At 31.9% G+C, this 21089-nt stretch overlaps 1 protein-coding gene across 4 annotated transcripts in view; it reads right to left on the reverse strand.

Annotated features, from left to right (window-relative positions):
• Positions 1-239: 239 nt before the first annotated feature.
• LOC126743608 (dedicator of cytokinesis protein 9) overlaps positions 240-21089 on the reverse strand; it is a 28141-nt gene continuing 7291 nt past the window's right edge. For 3 of the 4 annotated variants that reach the window (XM_050450776.1, XM_050450779.1, XM_050450778.1), the window contains exons 9-19: positions 18345-18674; positions 16734-17300; positions 14612-14758; positions 13903-14557; positions 10302-10811; positions 9982-10248; positions 6221-6502; positions 5841-6049; positions 4535-5294; positions 2824-3115; positions 240-864 (exon numbers count right to left, since the gene is read on the reverse strand). In XM_050450776.1, coding sequence (XP_050306733.1) covers positions 630-864; positions 2824-3115; positions 4535-5294; positions 5841-6049; positions 6221-6502; positions 9982-10248; positions 10302-10811; positions 13903-14557; positions 14612-14758; positions 16734-17300; positions 18345-18674 — 4254 coding nt within the window. In that variant the 3' untranslated portion in view covers positions 240-629. The remainder of the gene's footprint in view (positions 865-2823; positions 3116-4534; positions 5295-5840; positions 6050-6220; positions 6503-9981; positions 10249-10301; positions 10812-13902; positions 14558-14611; positions 14759-16733; positions 17301-18344; positions 18675-21089) is intronic. The other variant, XM_050450780.1, reaches the window with a different exon arrangement.

Here is a 21089-nt window from a genome sequence, read left to right on the forward strand (position 1 = left end):
CATATATTTTGAAATTACAGACATTTTATAAAAAAAAACAAATTGGCTTAGTGACGTATTTCCTGAGTAAATCATGTGCTAAATCCTTATATCATACAATTAAATAACATTTTGTGCTAAAAGAACTATATTTTTGCTTTCTGAGTTTAAATTTATAACGCATATTTGGTCATTAGTGTATATTATTATTGCACAACAAATGTTACCATGACTTATGTACTATAATAAATATAAACGTATTTATGAATAAATCAATATATTATTAGTTTGCAGCCTTTATAGTTACCAAAACAACAAATTTTGTAGCAAATAACTTATTTCTCGTTTAACAAAAGCATTCTTTTATGCCTGGAAGTTAGTTTCACATAAAAACAAAAAACTATAACCTAAAATTATACAACACTAATAAAATATCAAAAAAACAAAAATTAACGAAATGGCAAATGACCCTTTGTATCAAAGCTAAAGCGTCATGTAAATACCTAAAATTAAATAATAGTCTACGTTTGTACAAAATTAACTAACCATCTGTCGCAATGGTGTCATTTTCAAAATAATCAAACTGTATCACAAAGAAAAAAATGTTCGTGGAAAATTCGAGATTTTAAAATGATATTTTGATAACAAACCTAAGCGGTACTAGAGTTCTGTGACGCTCCGCTCACGGCGCTAAAGAGAGCTAAACTGTTTCTCTTAAAACTTCCCATATCGTCGTGCGGCCAAAGAGACTCCCCAAATAGAGTTGAGAGAGACGCGCAGAGCTTTTTGTAGTTTTGCCTGAGGACTTCTTGATATTCTTGCTGGTCTGCTGTTATAAGTCTGCCGTTAATTTGCAAGGCGGAATAGCAAATTTTAAGGAATTCCCTTTAAAAATAATTATGCTAGAAAATCGGTTATGAAAACATGTATATTTGAAATATGACTGGTTGAATTTATTTAAAATATTTTCGGGCTTTCATTAATTATCATAATTGAGGTTACGGTCAAGGTGATTTAATAAAATGTAAATTTTAAGTTGATGAAGCACATTTTTCAGGTTACAATATTTAATGTCAAAAATTCACTAAAAAATTTTAATTGCGACATGTGTGATATTGCTTCCACTTTTCAAAGAATTAATAAATATTATCAACATTTTCTACAATTTTCAAAAAAGAACTACGCTCATAATTATGTATACATGATTAAGCCAAAAGAAATATTGTGTAAATGAAAAAGTTTGAGATGCAGGATTTCTCTTATAATAAATAAACCTAACTCATTTTCTATAATAAGTTTACAGTTTTATTCTTTTTTTACATAAATGATAAGACATTTTCACGATAAAAATATATCGTTTGTTGCATTTTCGATTCTTACATCGTTTTCTTCCTCCATCGACTTGGCGTAAATAGTTTATGAAATCATGTTGAACTTCGGAATGCATTCTTGAATCATCTCTATCTTTTCTCTTTAATTACTACTACGTACTTTTACTAAATATTCTATTAAGTAAAAACGATGTAATAAATCCATTTAATAGTAAAAAAATATTTAAGTAAATAAATTATGACTATCCTCATAATAGAATATGCGTATATTCTTTGTCAAAAACTATAATAACTCTATATGATAATAAGGAATTCACTTTAAATGATAAATATTATACAAAATCGGTTATGAAAATATATATTTCAAATATGACTGGTTCGATTTAAAAAAATAAATTCGAGCTTCTGTTAATTATCGTCAATGAGTTTTCGGTCATGATGATTCTCGGGATTCATCAAAATGTAAATTTTAAGACGATGAAGCATATTTTTCAGAGGTTGCAATAAATAATGCCAAAAATTGATTATTTAAAAATGTCCTAAAAATTCAATTTTTTAAAAACCTTTAGCTATTTTGCAATAACACAAATGTGTTATAGCCTTCCACAGGTTATATTAAGTCGCAACTTCTGGAAAAACAAAAGGGATAATTTATATTTTTTTTTGTGTGAATACTTGACGCTATGGTAACTTACAACAGCTGAAAACTGAGTTTCAATTTATTTGTTTGTTTATAGCCTCATCATTATTTTTTCCTTTATGTACATATGTATATCAAAATTATATTTTGTTTTTTTATGTTAGTTTAATATTTTTACTGTATATTCTCTATGTATATACAGTATAACTTATGTAATCACGAGATAATTATCATATCATATCATATTTGTCATATTTTTCTCGTTTGCTTGTTGAATTACTCATCCAGACTCTAAAAAGCATTAATTCACATACATTGTAATCATCATTTATAATTTTTTGAAATTCGTCAATTTTTAAATCACTTCAGAATTTCCAAGGATACAAGCTGGTTTTTAATAGTCTAAAGTCCTAAATATGCCCTAGTTTACCACAAAAATATTATTTCCACCAATGTTAAGTTAAAATTATTGCGATTCATTGGTTTTTTGCTCATAGTTTTTTTAATTATACAAATATTTTATTCGATAAATACAGAATGATATTGGACAAGTAAACGACCTAACGCCAGATTATTTGGAAGAAGTTTGTGTAGTTAAAGCGGTTTTTTTTTGTTTATGTTTCTTAGAAGTCGAAAAATGCATCCATGATAAAACACAATTTCATTGTTTTGTTTTTCTTTCTTATGGTTATCGAGTATTTATTAGGTTTAGAAGATAAAGTGAAAAAACTGGTATAAAAGGAGTGCCGAGGATGACCAAACAAATTAAAAAATGTGAACTACAATAATTAATTGAACCTCAAAGCTTAGCTAAACCCAACCAAATCTATTTGAAACGTGTCAATACTAATACCTAAAAAATAAAAGCCTTACCTATAAATATCTTTTAATTCTTCTACTTTATCATCAGGATACATATTCGAGAGCGAGGGGTCTAGAAAAACCGTTGCATAGGCCAACGGTCCGGCATTTACTTGCACGCAAACGCTACCCTGTAACCGCAATTGTAATTTTTTTGCGTCAGTTGGCTGCGTGAAAACGACGTCCTCCAGCTCGGCCACTCGGTTTTGCATTTCGTCGATCGCCACCTCGATGGGACGCATTTCAACGATTTGTCTTGATTCTATTGCGATTTTCTTTTTTACGTATGGAAATGTGTAGTTTGCTAAAAGTTTAACGACATTGTTAGCATAATTTGCAATGTAGAATCCATGTTGCAATGTTCTGATCATAATTTAGATGTATTTGTTGCAAATATCACGGAAAGAAAACTAAAATTTTTTGATTAGGAAGTTTTTTTTTGTTAATTTGTGTTTAATTTTTTTTTGAAATACTTGAGGTGTTGTTTTTTAAAATGTATATTTATTTATTGTGTTTATATTGCTATGTATGTAGTTTGTATTTTTATTGTTTTAGGGATCATAAGATTTTACATTTGGCTGCTTATTTGATTATTCTTTAGCTTTTTAAGTTTGAACTATTGTAATGCAAGAATACTATTTTGGGACTAGTTGCGTTTTGTAGTTCAAAGAATTAATGAATAAATAAATACAAAATGATTTATTTATGTGCCATCATGTAAGATTTAGCTTATGCTGCTATGTTTTTCACACCTTCAAAGCATCTTGAATTTATAGTTTAATCTTGCATGGATTTCAAGCTATTTCTTATATGTTCTAGAACTTTGAACTAATTTTCAATTATTTCCATGTCATTTTAAGTTTATTTTAGGAATTATAAATCATTGTTCCAGGCATTTATTACCTTCCACGTCTTGGAAATAATTTTTCTTGCTTTTTACGGATTTGAAGTAAATTTTTCGTTTTATTTCAGGCATCTGGCGTCATTTTGTCTTTTGTCTGTCCTTTTGTATCTTTTCCAATGGCAAAATTATTTGATCGTTTTCTATGCTTTTTTGAGTATTGAGATGAAACTTTGGGTAGTCCAGGAATCGGAAACATTTTTTTGCATAGTTTTTTGTATGTCTTCCATGAATTGGAAGTAATTTTTCTTGCTTTTTAGGTATTGAAAATTATTTTCTATTTTTTTCCAGGCATTTCACTATTTCTTTTCTTTTGTTCCAAGGTTTTGGCAACCATTTTATATGGCAACCATTTTATATATTTTTTAGGCGTATGATGTATGTGAAATATTTTTCCAAATTTTCAAGCTCTCTTTTTTTGCTCTAATTTCTTTTATTTAAGTTCCTCCTATCGTTTCTGATTCACAGTTTTAAAGAGTATTTTTTTGGAGGGGTTATTGATCCCATGACCTAAAAGAGGAGCCGCCACTGATTTTCAAGATTAAGAATTGAAAAACTCAAGTAAGAAATAGTCAAAAACCTTAAGAGGCAGCACTTAAGCAAAACCAAAAATGCAACATATTTTTATACGATAAACAATCTTTTTTTCGTTAAACAATAACTGTAAAGTTTAAATATACATTATTTCTTATATTTTCTATAATAACAAAAAAAACAATATCAAACTAAGGTATCATAGAGATTAACAGTGTTCTTATGATTTCCGTATACATTCCGTAACTCCTAAGGTTATTACGAGGATAAAATAAATAATTTACTTACTTTTAAGAATTGTTCTTCTTTTCCATTGTTCTTCCGGGTTGCCTCTTGCCTTACCATCACGAGTAAACGGGGTTTCATACATAAAAGTGCACACATTGTGATTTTGGTCAAAATCGGTCTGCCTATCCTCAGATCCTTTTTCAAAATATGGGGTAACGTGGGTGACTTGAATATAAGCGTATTTAGGATCCAAATCGTCTTGAACCACCGGAATAGAGTCTTGAATCATCTTGACACTATCCGGGCCAAATTTCTCCAAATACTGTCGCTCTAATCGTTCAGATATTTCGCTGAGAGATGTAACTTTCGGCTCTTTATATACGTATTCTTGGCCATGCTCATCTTCGAAGTATGACGAACCATAGAACCCGACTCTATAATACCTTCCTAATAACCGTTTGCAACTCTTGTTCGCTTCGATCACTTTATCATAATTCAGGGCCAAGTTTTGATAACACTTCTTCAACTGCTCGTAGTTGCGTTTTTTCTCGTACATCGGAATGACTAGTTTAAACAGTTCTCCGAGCACTTCGTACCTTTCCGCTTTATCCAGGAATTCCGCGCAAGTTTCTAGCTGCTCCAGTAAAATGAACTCGGTGTATTGGATATCTTGGACTCCCGAATCCAGTTTCAGGCCTTTCTCGTCTTTTGGAATGTTTGAAGATATGTTGGCGAAGGCTTCTGCTCCCCAGGGCTGGACGTTTTTTAGTTTTAGGTATTCTGCCATTAGGGCTGCGATGTGGAGTTGACAACACGCGGCCTAATGGAAATCACTTTATGTTTCAATGAAATCTTAAAACTTAATTATATAGAGAGTAATTATGATAACCAAACCAAATAATGGAGATAATGGATATTATCAGCTCAGTTATTTAATATAAACTCAATATTTTTAAATCCTACAAATCCTGAAGAAGCACTTAATTAAATGAATTGGTTCCACATGAAGGATTTTTGACAAATAAAGTTGCAAAAAACGCTGCTTTATTGAGAAGAACTGATTTTGACTTACTAAAGGTTGCAAATTACATATCTACCATAATTTTACTTTCGAATTTTGTTGCTGTTATGTTCTTTTTGTCTTTATTTTGTTTGTTTTTTACTGAACTTATAATACAGTTGGATTATTAATTTTATCTCTGTGTCTCTAAAATCTTTATTGGTTTTATGTATATATTTTTCTCTTTGTTAGGTTTGTCAAAAACAATATTGTTTATGATAATAAAGCATATGTGACTGATTGAAACAGCCACCATTCATTCTTTCACGTTCTGTAAAACACAATCCCATTACTTTATTAAATTACCTCAGAATAATTTCCATCCCTAACGTGGTTTCTAGTCATCGTTTCAAGCCAAGTGTGTCGCAGTTCCGGAGTAGAAGCGTAAGAATTGGCGAGGCTATGCTGCAAATCGACAAGCATTTCAGGATCCTGGTGGTGTTCCCTCATTTGAACGGTGGCCATTAATACTGTCCGAATACGTTTGGTTAAATCTTTGACTTCTGTCGGGAAACCTGCAAAGTTTCACGTTATCATCGGCCAAAAGTGGTTATGGAAAAAGCACCCGCAGATCCCCCATATGCCTCACTACGCAACAGAGATATACGATTCCAAATACCCTACATATAGCGTTAGCAGTAATTCCCTGAAAAGTTCACAAATATTCTTAGCCCTAGGCAACTTACCTGTACCTTTCATAGCTTTATCACTAGAAGCGAAGCTATTTATAAGCGACAAGCTTTCCTGAAACCTCGAGTTGTTTAAGCCAACAATATTGCCCAGCATTTGGGACACAGATATGATAACTTGCAGATGGACTCTTGTCAGACCTTTGCGATTTGTGTGTTCGAAGTTGCTTCTCATCAAAAGGTACAATAGGGCGCACGATTCCTGTCGAATGCTGGAGAGTCTGCTGTTGCAACACTTTAGTAGTTCGTAGCATAATTTACCACATAAGATGGCATTCCCTGAAAGTTATTTTAACGAAAATTAGAAGTGAGTAATTGATATAAGGGTTTTGAGATATTTAAAGTTATACAGAGTGTCCCATTTTATTATATAGTTGGGGACAACTTAGAATCTTGGCAAAGCATGAGCTCAGTCGCCGGTTGGATCTCCAAACCGTTTTCAAGGTCAAGATTTAGGTGATTTTTTTTAAATATGGACGCGTTTTTCTTATAGGAACCACGATTTTTGGGAAATTCAGTAAAATGCTCTAAACAAAAGTTGTCTGATGGAGGTAGATGATTTATTAACTAAAAAGCCGTGACTTTTTAGTTAATAAATGTCTGAGGTCTGTCGAGAGGGCTATTACTTTAAACATTACTTTATTATTTGAAAAGAAACAGATACTTCATATGTGTATTCACATACACGCTTTCTGTAATTTTTTTTTTAATAATCGTCGAATTATTTAGGCTAATATTAGTATTTAAATATAATTTTCAGTTTCGTGTTTGTGACCCAATATCTTGAATATTGCGGAGGGTTGTTGGGTGGGGTCAGAAATAAAACAGAAACCTGTTTACCTAAATGTCGACGTTTCGACTTATATTAAGTCATCCTCAGGACACTAAGTCTAGGTTTCTTTAGTTATAATTAAAATACATTTATAATAGGAGCGTAGAATTATTTTTAACATGGGTTAAATTGTAGGTGTTATTGTGATTCTAGTTTGCCCACAATAACACCTGCAATTTAACCCATGTTAAAAATAATTCTACGCTCCTATTATAAATGTATTTTAATTATAACTAAAGAAACCTAGACTTAGTATTTTGAGGATGACTTAATATAAGTCGAAACGTCGACATTTAGGTAAACAAGTTCCTGGTTTATTTCTGACCCCACCCAACAACCCTCCGCAATATTTAAATATAATTTAAGTTTAGGTTCGTTCCTACAACACTTTACATTTTATTTATGCAGATAGTGAAATCGATAGGGAAGAGGTTAGGTAGTCATCACCACTGCTTTTAAAAAACCCTGCAATTGTTTATGTCTGTTTTTAAGGACATGTCACATTTACTCTCAAAAGATAAATTGCACATATACATAGGTACGTCAATGATTTTTAGCTTAAAATATTCGTTCTTATTTTTTTGTTTCGTGGCAACAGTGAATAGTTATATTTCAATATAAATGTTGGTGTTTCATTTGATTTGCAAGTAGTTGGTAATCTGTAGGTTGAAACAGTAAAGGTTTGTAAATTGGAATATCAACTGTTCTGCATTTGAAGCTATCACTAACGATCTTTCTAAGCCATGAATAAAAAGAAAATAGCATATTTTCTCATACAATACTGCAATGTAAAAAAAAATGTGTTCCTCAAGAAAAAAATAGTTTATTATTAATGATTCATTTATTAATTCATATAGAAATGAGAAAAATTCGTTCTGTATTTCTGCAGCATCACAAAACAGCAAAAAGTCATAAAAAACACAGTTCTTGGCTAGTCTTAAGCAAACTGTTTGTTCACAACTAGACGAGTTGTCAATTAACCAAACAGCCATCAAAAACATCTCCAACACTACTTCTTCTATACAATCCCATACATCTTTCTTGTCAGTAGAAGCACTGGACCTGGTAGTAGATAACGGCGATAATTTGTTATCATTTCCACCACACTGCCGGTCCAGTCAAAAATTCTTATAAAATCAGGGTAGAGACTAGCAAAGCGAAACCCTAGAAAACATCTGGAAAACTGGAAATTTTCAAACTGCTCAAGTGGATTTAGGTCAACTGTGGTATTTGCCCATTTAATTCTACAATTTTTAAAGAACAAGATTTGGTAGTGCTGCTGTGAATAGTGAAAAGGCACACGCATCTGCAATAGAGAATTATTATAACGAAAAAAAGCAGCGACGTATTGATATTAATTCTTGCTTAGAAGCCAATGCAAATGACAATTTGTTACTACTAGTGGAGCCAAAATTCAAAATAAACAAAAGAAAATTCCACCGAAAGTGACAACTGGGAAGAAAACCAACGTTTCTTTCCAGTATTAATTCACAATATTAATACCCGGTATAAAGGAAGGCTAACACCTCCGCTTCACTCAACCGAAACTTATAAAAGATCATTTTCTTATCAAATTTCAAAAATTATAAATAGCTGCCATACTAATACCGAAAACATTTTTAGCTTACATTCTTTAAAAAAATACATTTTTAAGAAATTACTGCAGGAACAATAAAGCATACTTTAGTGGTTGTTTCGTTTTTTTTTAACTTTCTTTTCTCTATTCCGATGATGATAACAAAAACAATTAATGCAATAGACTATATATTATGATATACATACATATAACAGACTGTATCTTTTGCTTTGTGATGTGTTTGTTTGTGGGGTTGAATCTGTTTCCTTTTACTTGTGTAGGCGTATATGGTGTCAGATATTTTCTTTTTTTGTTGCTGGTTGATATACTCTTTATAATTTATAGCGTTTATATTATTCCTACTTTGAAACTTAATATAGTATAGATATGTATCTTTGTGCGCTGAATGTCGCCTTTAAACTATTAACTTTGTAATTGTATTTTTTTCCCTAAATAAAAAGACCTTTATTATTATTAAGTGTTCAAAGAGGGAATTATCATTCGAAGATGTTGACTTTTGGATTAATTGCATTTTGTAAGAATTTAATAAAATGCTGTGAAAGTCAACAATTTACAAACCTTTGAAATGCATTGATTCATGCAGTGACTCTTTTAACTGCAAGCAGTGTGCATCTGATCATAAAGAAAAAGATGATCTGTCAGAAAATTAATTTTTTTGCTGATTTTTTAATAACATGTACGAACATTTTTTTTCTTTTTTATTGTAAAATTTTTGAAAAATAATAAACATCGAATAATATTAAGGTTTTTAATGTAAACAACTCATTTTCTTAACATTTGAACGAACTTTCTTTACTACAAGCCCTTTTCGAAAAGAGCAATTTTGTAACTCTTTTGAACTTCTTTAAAAACTTTAATTTATCTGTGTACTTATAAAACAATTTCATTAGATTATAAAGTATACGATTCTGCCACAGGGTATAGATGTGGGGCCACTTTTATTTTTAATCTATATAAACGACTTTACAAGAATTCACCTGAAATAAATTGTTCTGTTATTTGTTACGCTGATGATATTGTAATGGTACTAAAGGCAAAATCATGGTCAGAAGAACAAAAACTAGCTGAAAAATATATCACATGAATTAAACTTTGGACGCATCAGAATCTCCTAACTATATTACTTATAAATTTCTTTATTTATAATAGTACCCAGCACGAACCTTTGGAACTGACAATACATAATAATCCTTGTTTTGCAAACCAAATGGAAAATTATACATGTCATTCTAAAATTTCTTCAGTTTTGTACACAAAATACCTCGGTGTTTATATTGAATATTTGAACTAGAGTTTTTGACCTGTGTAATTTATTACCATAATACGTACCTTGAAAGAAAACTGCGGAAAAATTATTAATAAAAGCTCGTAGAGAAGCAAAGACATGTTTCAGTAAACTTTCGCTTTGGCCCAATTGTATTAACGTAAGAAATATATCAACAATCTTCTTCATCACATCATTGTCACTTCCACCAGCTAAGAGTTTCTTTCTAAAGCGCATTGAGAATAATCCAATACAATCGAGGGTTATTAGACCAATTTCTGCTGCCAAATGCTGCTCTAACACCGCTTGTTGCTTCTTATGAACCTCGTTATCTAAAATTAGAATAGTTAAGTATCGAGAAAATGCCTCAAGAATCTTCGCTCACCACTATTGGCTAAATTTTCCCTATTGGTGTGTATAATCAGAGTACTCGTATTCTCATGATTTAACTCAGAAGGGTTAATTCTAGCCGGTAACGTATGGGCTTTTTTAGACCTCTGCTTCATATTTTCCCCATCGGGGGTCCTCACAACCTTCACATTCCTCAAACCCGAGTATTTAAAACAATGAAGGCAAATCTCTAGGGTGGTGAAAAAGCTTATAACTTCGATTTCCGAATAGGATTGCCACCAGTGGACCAGGTGTTCGTCATTTAGATATTTCACCACGAAAAGGAACGGAAGCAGGATATCTTTCACTTCATTCACCTGCAGTTTATCGTATCTGGTCATGTGGGACGAAGTGCTACGATCGTGAGTTTTTAAATGGTCACCGCCGCCGTTTTTAAGTGCGCCATCTCGGATTATGGTGGTGTCTTGAGATATCGTAGATTTGTCATCTCCCGATAGGGCGGATAAGTCTGAGTCTAGGCTTAAGGAATGGCCGTTTACCAAAGCTAAAAGAGAAAACGATGTTTCTATTTTTAAAAAATCCATAGATTAAAAAAATCCAGCTTTAAAATAGACTTCTACAAAACTCATCAACATAAGCAATTTATAGAAAATTGATCTGAGACAGTCGAATTTTGGAACAGGTAAATATCGTTAACATTTGGTTTTAGCAACTTTTACAGTCCTGAGATTGGCCTTTAGGAAAGTCAAAACGTCTAGTAGTATAAATATTTTATTATCCAGGATTTTTTTACGGTTTTCTTATCTTTTTCCCCCTAAAGCTAATAGAATACATAAAGTAGGTAAATATATATCTTATTATTAAACAATTAAATGTATGTGAATAGTAATGTATAACACAAAAATTAAGTTTTTAACTGATTTTAGAACTTTGGTTTTCGGTGCAGACATCCTAAAGTACGTGGAGAATATTATTCCAAGCATTTGAGTTCCTAGAATAATCCTTTAAGTAGGCTAAGTCTCTTCTAGGTATTTGGTTAAACAAATACTAAATTTTATAACTAATATTTTTTTGTTTTAACCCTTTTAAAGCTAATAGGATAGTTTGTATTATCACAGTTTATAATTATTTTGCTACTTAAAAAATAAGAGACAAAAAATAGGACACGACTTGGACAAATATTTTATATTTTTTAAAAAAATAACAGATATCAAATATAAAAAAAATATTTGGCGATTAATAGGGAGAACATTGCGATTATAAAACTAATACACAAGTGTATAATTGAATGTGAGTTGTACAATTGTGTCAAAAAAACTAACCTAACTAACATAGTATTACGCACCTAAATTTCCAACCTTATCACTAAAGTTCATAATCATATTTATTAGAGACCTATTATATACGTGATTAGGCAGGAATCCATCCTACAATAAACACAGATTTCAAGTTGATTCTTTGCAAAGAAGAATATATAAAGTAGAGTTGACTTTTTCGTTCAAACTTTTACACAATCAAATAGACTGTAGTGATTTGGTAAATGAGATAAGGTATATTATACCTTATCTCATATAATATAAAATTTTGAGTTTAGCGCTCTATGGATATATCACCTGTCTTATTGGTTACTATACATGAAAGTGTATTTCTTTTTCAGACAAATTTTTATTTACATGATTTACATTAATATTTATTGATTTGGATAGATTTTTTATATAATTACTTGCTTTCTTTTGCTATAACTTAAATTTTCCCCGCTTTTTTCCTAAATTTTCCTGTAATTGGAAGTATAAAAAATAAGAAAGCAACATAACAGAAGAGATCAAGGCGAAAAAGTCGGCAATAAAAAATAAACAATAGCTGAATGTTTAATTATCCGAGGCTTAAACAGAACTGGAGCAATACTCAAGCGAGATTTCGCGTGGGACCCTAAAAATTTATACCCAACAAAAAAAACCTTTCGTTCATCCAGTATTTCGTTCCACGATTTAATGCCTATAAAATTAAATAATTTTTAAAAGATATATATTTTATGTGGTGGTAAATTTACTGATATTGCGAGTGTTTTACCCGTTTTTAAGATTTTATAAATAAAAGTTAATAGATGATACTCTGGTCATTAGTCATGGACAAACTGGATAGTCTATTTAAATGTGGCGTATCATCTCTATATGCAATGTGAAATGAGAGTCTCAAGCAAGCATTTTGCAACTTTTGAATTGATTTTTCCAAATCTAATGTAATCACCATAGTATTAATATTTAATGTTTTTTTTTTACTGTACTGTTTTTAATGTACAAGAAACAAGAGTTTGGAAAAATACCAAGGTTAATTTCGTTAACAATTGCCAATGATATATCAATAATTTTCACTGCAAAATTCTCAAAGATTCTCTTACGTTTGGGCTTTGATGCACTAAGAGATATATCAGATGATATTCTCGAGCTTAGTTTTAAATTCTGACTTTCTGCAAATATGTTAATAAAATTTAAATCAAGATTAAAATTACTTTCTGTGATTTACAATTGACACTCAGAAAAAGATAAATAAATGTGTAAGTCATCTGCATATTGTTTCATTTTACAGTGTTTTATCTGCAACGTAAATTGTAAACAATAAGGGACCTAATATGGATTCTTGAGGTATGCCGTAAGAAATTTGCAAATACTTTAATTTATTCAAATGAGATTTATCAGTTTGTATTGCAACACAGTGAGAGCGATTATTAAGATATAATAGAAAAAAATCAAGTGAATCTTTTAAAAGACCAAAATATTTAAGTTTAGTAGGAAGCATTTTGTGACTAATGGTATCAAAGGCTTTGCTAAAGTCTAGAAAACCCACACATGTAACATTTCTGTTATTCTCACTTTTCCTCACATCATTTATCAAGCTAACAAGACCAGTGGAAGTGCTAAATTTTTTCTAAATTCTGATTGGCAATCTGGTATACTATGTGAAGAAAAAAATGCAAAAATAAAATAGCTGATTCTTGATATGTGTTTCTAAAATTTTTGATATTACTGGTAGAATGCTTATAGGGTTTAACTCGTTGAAACTTGATGGATTTGATAGTCTTGATAATAATTTTTTTTCCAAAGATTGGGATATACATTTTCCAGGATATAAAAGTATATTATATTTAAGGCCTAATACAAAATGGTAAACAAAGTTTTTGGTATTTTGTCAAAAGATAGTCTTCATCTTCGGCGCTGGTATTTATAGACTTTACAGATTTTAAAATAGATAGTTCATCAACACATTGGAAATTTAGTTCATTAAAATGTTTATTTTGTTATAATAATATTGTATATAATAATATAGCGTTTCTTCAATCAGTGGATTATATGTTAAATGTAACTTTTTTGCATGTGACCAAAATTCCTTGCTATTTTCATGTTCTGCTATATTAAAATACTCGTTATTTTCGAAAATTTTGCATGTTTAGTGTAGTTTCTGAGTTCCCTATATTATCGAAGTGAGGCGTCAGTTCTTTTCTTCAAATGATGATTATTTCCCGCCTGATTTTACCCAATTTTCACTATAACTGAACTTCTAAAATAGTGACTTAATATCTCATAAAACCTTATATACTCCATAATTTTAACATTTATGCTTTTGTCATAAATACTTACATTGACCAGCAATAGCATCCAAAAACGCCGAGTTTCCCAAATTCATCGAACTATCCCGATCCAAATGTAGCGTATACCTGTGATTTTTCGGTGTAGATTCACTCGCAGAACTCTTACCAAACAAATACGAACTGGTAGATGACATACGATTCAATATCGTATCTCCTCCACCTCCCTCGGCGCTTTCTTCGTCATCCCCGAGACTCATCCGATTAAGATTCTCAATAGTGATCGCCAACCAGGGCAAATAAATTAATGCAATGCGTTCCATTTGTCCTTTGTTCTGATAGCGATCGTCCAATTCGTGTTTGGCAATTAAGTTCCTTAAAGTGGTCAAACCGATTTTTCTTATGTAAGTTACTTCGTTCAAAGAGGTTTTCACTTCTTCCAAAAGTAACGCGACGATAAAGTGGTGTTTGCAAAAGTTCTCGCTCAAAGATAATTCGTCCATAGGGTCTGGGGATTTATTCCGCGGACTTAGTTTGGATTGCTGAATAGGTAAGTTAAACGCGACGTAATGCTCGTGATTGCAAACGATTTCTAGAAAGGTGAACTTAACTTCCTGTAAAATCCGCGGGTCTCCAGGATTAAACTTGTCCATGTACCATTTGATAAGCTTGAAGATGAAACCTCTATCTGCTAATGAGAGGCATCTCTGAAAGAAGTTTGAATTGTTAAGGGTTTCATGGGAACTAAAGTTTTTAAGTACCTTAAAGAAATTGGCCAAGTTTTTGTTGAGCTCCTTTGTTTCCAAAGGCGCTTCTTTGTATTTGTTTAGAACGTAGGATATGAGGACTTGACTTAGTTTTTCGAGTTGGCTAAGGTAATCGGGGGAAAATCGTTCGTGGCGCTGCATCTGGAAGAATATTAGAGAAAGAATATTTGTAAGATAAAAAAACAGGCCGACGTAAAGTACCTAATACACATGTAAAGAGTAGCCTACCTACATTTTCCCAGAATGTACAGAGTCTAAATTTAGATATAATGTGTTTCAGTTTAAGCATAGAAATTAATTTATTAGATAGTAAATATTGGTTGATTTTTTATATGGCCTGTATAAGGGGCGTCCCATAATAATGTTTGCAGACTGGTGAATAATATTATGTTGTATAAGAGCACCATCTGTGAATGATGTCAAAAGAAGTAACGCTGCACAGTTAAAAATTTTAATGTTGAAGTCTTCGATACTGACTTAATTGACAAAGTTTTCTTTTGCTTAACTATCGCTATTAAGATATTATGAGCTCTAAAAACAGGCGTAAAAAATCACTTATATATATTATACTTATATCACCATCACCAATTATATCACCAATTATCAGTTTGCAGGACTTGATGCCAATATCAGCAAAACGTGCTCATTTACTACCTAATTAATTTTAAGATGTTGCTCTTTAATTCTAGATATTTAAAAATAATTTCAGAATATTATTACAGGTATTCTAGTGCCTGAAATAATCATTTAAATATTCTTAGGACCCTTCCATGCAGTTGCGGACATATAATACATAAATTGCGGAATAATTCTATAAGCACTCTTCTCCCAGGCATTTGTAGTTAATATAACTGACTTTGCTCTTTAATTCTAAACATCCTAAAATAATTTCAGAATATTATTATAGGCATTCGAGTGCCTGGAATAATCATTTAAATATTTTTAAGCCTCTATCAGGCTTTTGGGTCATTTTGAGTGCCGGGAATAATTTTTTAAAGTATTTTTCAGATATTTGAAGGTAATCTAATTGAGTAAAAGACTTTTCGACTGAGTTCGCAGTATTTTTAATTTCAGGCACCCTAAAGATAATTTCAGAATATTATTCGAGGCATCTTAGTTTCTGGAATAGTCTTATAAGTATTCCTAATTGTGTTCCGGGAATTTGGGATCAATTTAAGAGCCTGGAATAATCCTTTAAATACTCTTAAGAAGGTGATTTAATTGAGTGGAATACTTTTGAACTGAGTGGAAGTAGTTCTTAATTCTAGACACCCTAAAGGTAATTTCGGAATATTATTCCAGGCATTTCAGTTTCTGGAATGGTCTTATAAGTACTCCTACGTGTCTTCCGGGCATTTGGGATCAATCTGAGGGTCTAGATTAAACCTTTCAGTTCTCTGGAAAAGGTAATCTAATTGAGTGGAAGACTTCTTGACTGCATAGAAGTAGTTCTTAATTTCAGACACCCTAAAGGTAATTTTAGGATATTAGTCCAGGCATTTCAGTCTCTGGAATAGTCTTAGAGGTACTCCTAAATGTCTTCCAGGCATTTGTGATTAATTTTCGAGTCTGGAATAATCCTTCAAATACTCTTAAGCTTAGGTAATTTGGCTAAGGAAATCCCTTAATCCCCAGACAGGCTACCATTAAGAGTTTGCTGTTAAATTATGAACACCTTAAAATAGCTTTTTTATCAGTTAAAATTCTGTTGATATCCATTTTATCATTTTCATCGTACTTACTACTGTACAAATTAATTAGGTAGGAAGAACAAGGAACTTTTTTAAATTATGGGAATTATTAAATCATTTAATAGCAAGAAATTTTTTCGGGTTGAATGGAAGTTCAGCTGAAGGGGCGAAAATTGAATTTTCGATAAATGTTTCGAAAGTTTATGAGCATATCTTTGTCAACAGTAAGAAGTGAAGAGAGTGAATTTTGGCATTTTTGATTAATTTCTAGCAGCGCGCAGAAAATTCAAGACTTTATCCCCTTTTCGCTCCTACTTAACTAACTTATCACAAATCTAATACCAAATTTGTATAAGAAAAGTTGAATTCCGTTGCCCACTAGCGTCATTTCTTTCTAAAAAATTAGACTTTAAAAAAATTCTTACCTTGATTCTCCCTGTAGATAACAGATGCTGCGTCATACTTTTCGTCATGACCTCAAAGAAAAAATCCGAATGATGCATAAACTTATTAATAACTAAAAAATCCGGGTTATTTGGGTCAAGTATCATGGGCAGATATTTGCCCATCTCCTCATGCACCGTGGTACTTCTGCTACTTTGCGGAGATACAAAGCAATATTTCACGTAAGAGTTTAGAATATCTTTTCTGTTCGCATCGCAGAGCATATTAACCAAGTTAATCATTACACGTAGGATATTCAAGCCGATTTCTTCGCTAGTGGTCGCAGCCAGCAAGATAAACAGTTGGTTAAACAATGTCGGCAGGAACGTAATTAGGGTGGTAAGTTGTATGGCATGAAGCGCTTTTAAAATTTTACAGGTTTCTGACTCTGACGGTACCACGGTTATTTTTGAATCGAGCAGCTTCTCTGCTTGTAAGAAAAGATTGAACAAGTGCTGATCCTTTGTGTTTACTGTTGATACAAGGTTGAATCCCACGGTGAAAATTGATTTTTGACCGTCTACCCAGTTGATTTCTGGCCCAGCGTTCTGTAAACAATAAATATTAAAAATGAGACCAACCAAAACATAAAGTCTCTTGCAGATATTAATGTGTTAACTTGCAATACCAAATTTAAGTCACAAGTTAAATTGAGATCGATTGCATTTTTATCCTATATAATAACTAAAGTTCCATCTAAAGTGAGCATCTTCTACGACGTTCGTTCACGCCGCACCCTAAGATTTCTCTTATTTAAAATAATAAAATGAAATATTATGAAAAGGTATTCAAAAACCAAACCGAAGAAAAGTCTAATATTAAGCTAACCTAGCTGTTTTTTTTCTTTAATTGTAATATGAACGTATAAGGGTAGGTCTAAAGTTTGTTTTGTGTTCCATATGTATATGATTTTTATCATTTAGACATAATAATGTCTGTTTGGGAAGGCGAAACACGTGTATCAATTCAAATTCAAAAACTAGCTTTATTATCACAAACAGAATTGTTGACGGTAAAGTCTTGCTATGAGCTAAATTAATCCTAATAAAATACAAATATCACAGAGAACGACATTCTTAAGTATAAAATTGCAAGGTATGTATAATATACATTAAAAATTCAACAACATTAAAATACATAGAATTTAAAACATTAATTATATAAAAGTAGACTATTAATTCCAGCTAGTTACATTAAAATTCGTCCAGGGTATTAAAGCTTTCTTCAGGACAAACTATTGATCAAATTTCAAGAGGAAGGTGGTTAAAGATTTTCTTACCAATGTAAAGAAATTACTTTTTTTATTTGTTCACTGCGTGGTATGGCCAATCTGGAACTGTAAGTTAGCCTAATACCAAAAGAATTATCTCTTATAATTTCGTTTTTACGATTTTTAATTATAAAACTTGCAGCCTGTAAGATATATCAGGAACAAAGTGTTAAAATTTTGTATTTTAAAAAATTGGATACTATATCCTCACAATATATCTGTATTTATTATATATATTCGAGACTTGGTGTTTACTGGTTTTCTATATCAAAAATAAATATTGCTCAAAACTGCTTTATTAGTATTAAATAGTATATCTTACTCCTTTTCCAAGTCCAAAAGGATGAACTGCTAAATACCCAGGTGGAAGATGAGCCGCTACGGGTATACTTTGAGTTTCCACGTTGATTTTTCCTTTGTGCAGTAGGGGTAACCAAGCATACCCTACGCACGTATCGACACCGTTGTCTCGTTTTTTGGTAATATCACAGGAGATATGGTAAAATGTAAATAGCAAGTGATGCGAGTACAAAATATTGGTAGGAAGACGGATTTTGACTTCTTCGTACCAGGAAGGCATCGTGTTGTGATGTAAGACGGCGCAAGTCATGCTTGAAACTAACGGACCTTGTCCGGGGCGACCGTAGATGCACTAAAAATTAAAATAAATATACTTTCAAGAAACAAATAAACCAGATGTAAAAAAAAGTGAATTTTAATAAGAAAAAATAAAAAGACATTACAGAAAGTTAGTGACGTAACCCAAAAGTAATTTTTCAGATTGAGAATATGGATCTAAATGATCAAAATACACTTACTTTTCACCATAGTTTTTTTTGGAAATAAATCAAAAACGGTGACAGATACGAAAAGAGTACAAGGCATTACTCTTTGACGATGAATTCTTACTTGATAAATATGTTCATTACTTGGTTCCAAAATGCTTACAAATACTCGGATTTATTAACAGATAATCTAAGTATTTGAAAAATGCGAAATCATATCTTTCTCTCTATAATGCGCTTTTGTCTATAGTAGATTAAATTTGGATTATGTGGAGTCCTATTTACTCCACTTAAAAAATTAGATAATTGAAATAGTGCAAAATACATTTTTAAAAAGTATATCTTACCAGCAAAATTTACAATACTTACAGTATCAAACATAATACAATTTTCTTTTTTCATTCCCAAAATGCCTTGAAGGGTAAATTGAGGAGGTATCGTTTATAATTATAGTTTCTTTTTGACTGATTGTTAATGCTTTGATATTGTACTTCATATAATAATATCTTTATTTTTCATTTCTTATAGCTTTAACAGCAACAATCTTAAACTAATGGGTTAACCCATTTACGCCTACCGTCCTTTTAAAAGGATTTCAAAAAGAAACCTGTATTTTTCTGATTCAGCTGACGATTTGAAGTTAGTTAGTTAACATCTTAAACAAGGTCAATCGCGATCGTTAGGATTTTGTTAATTTTTGGATCGATAGTGACGAATAAAACACGCTGTGTTTCTAGTGATTTTGCAATGAGTGGAGTGACTCAAGGTAAGATATGTTAAAACTCGTTTATTTTTTCGTTCTTGTTTTGATTGTTTTTAACAAATAACATAACATACTGACCTTTTTATATATTTGTAGTTATGTTTCACACTTCTTGATCAATCCAGGAGCGTTCAATTAAACGAGTCCTTTTAAAAGGACGGTAGGATTATATACTACTATGTGGTTTTTTACAGGTATTGGAAAAAGCCACTAACCATGGCAGAAATCTTGGAGGAATTGGAGAATGATTCTACGTCGGACATTCCTACAGGCATTACAATTTTTCCACCCGAAAATGCCAACGAAAACTGCGATACCGATGAAGATTCTGGGACTGAAGACGATGTAGTACCAAATAATTTACCCGGAGTGCAACTAAGGGCCCCGGCGGAAATTGAATTTGACGTAGAAGGCGACCTAAACACATAAAGACGTTTGACTATACTCTCAATAAAGATTTAGAGTCTACGTTTATGCAATGGCAATCAGTTCAAACTGCACAAAGCAATCGTTCCCCTGGAAATATTTTCAAGCTGTTCTTTGATGAGAACTTGGTAGGAGAAATTGTCAATTTTACCAATATTTATGCACAGCACAAAAACCGCCCCGGTAACGTTACTGCAGACGAGATGTACTGCTTCATAGGGGTGTTACTTGTCAGTGGATATACAATTGTTCCAAGGCGACATATGTATTGGCAAAATTGCAACGATACCCAGAATAAACTTATATTAGCCGCTATTTCCAGAGATAGATTTCAATTCATAATGAGTAATCTTCATTGCAGTGATAATACTTCCCTTGATAAAAAAGACAAGTACTCTAAACTGCGTACCCTTTACAAGAGCCTAAATAAAAAAATTTTGATTATGCCCCAGTTGAAGAGAATCACAGCCTTGATGAGGCTATGATACCAAAACATAAGCCAATATAGAGTTTCAGTACGAGGTAAAAAGTGGTATTTTCCGTTATTTTCCCACTGTGTAGACATGGCCTCACAAAACTCGTGGCAACTCTATAGGAATAATGGTGGTACTCTTGACCAACTTCAGTTTAGAAGGGACCTAGGGACACAACTGCTCGAAACGTACAGGAAAAAAATTTAAGAGAGGACCTTCGAAATTGCCAAAAACTGCATTCCAATTCTCACGTGACGATAGACTAGATCATTTAGTTACATATCACGAGAGTCAACGGAAATGTGCTGTGTGCCACAAAAAAGCAAATTTTGTGTGCCAAAAATGTGAAGTTGGTCTTCATCCAAAAAAACTGTTTTGTGGACTATTTTATTTATTTTGCTAAGCATTTTTTAATATATATAAACATATTTTTACCGTCCTTTTAAAAGAACCGCCGTGTTTTCCAAAACTGGACATTGAAAAAATAATCATGATTTTTTCTCGACTGATGGGACCTTCTATTGACCGTTTTTAAGAAAAAAATATACAAATTCGGAAAAAAGTAGTAGTTTCAGGGTCAAATGGGTTAAACAAAAACCACAAACTCTTAGGGTGGAGAG

This window comes from Anthonomus grandis, chromosome 13, assembly GCF_022605725.1.
Source record: "Anthonomus grandis grandis chromosome 13, icAntGran1.3, whole genome shotgun sequence".
Classification (NCBI taxonomy): Eukaryota; Metazoa; Arthropoda; class Insecta; order Coleoptera; family Curculionidae; genus Anthonomus; species Anthonomus grandis.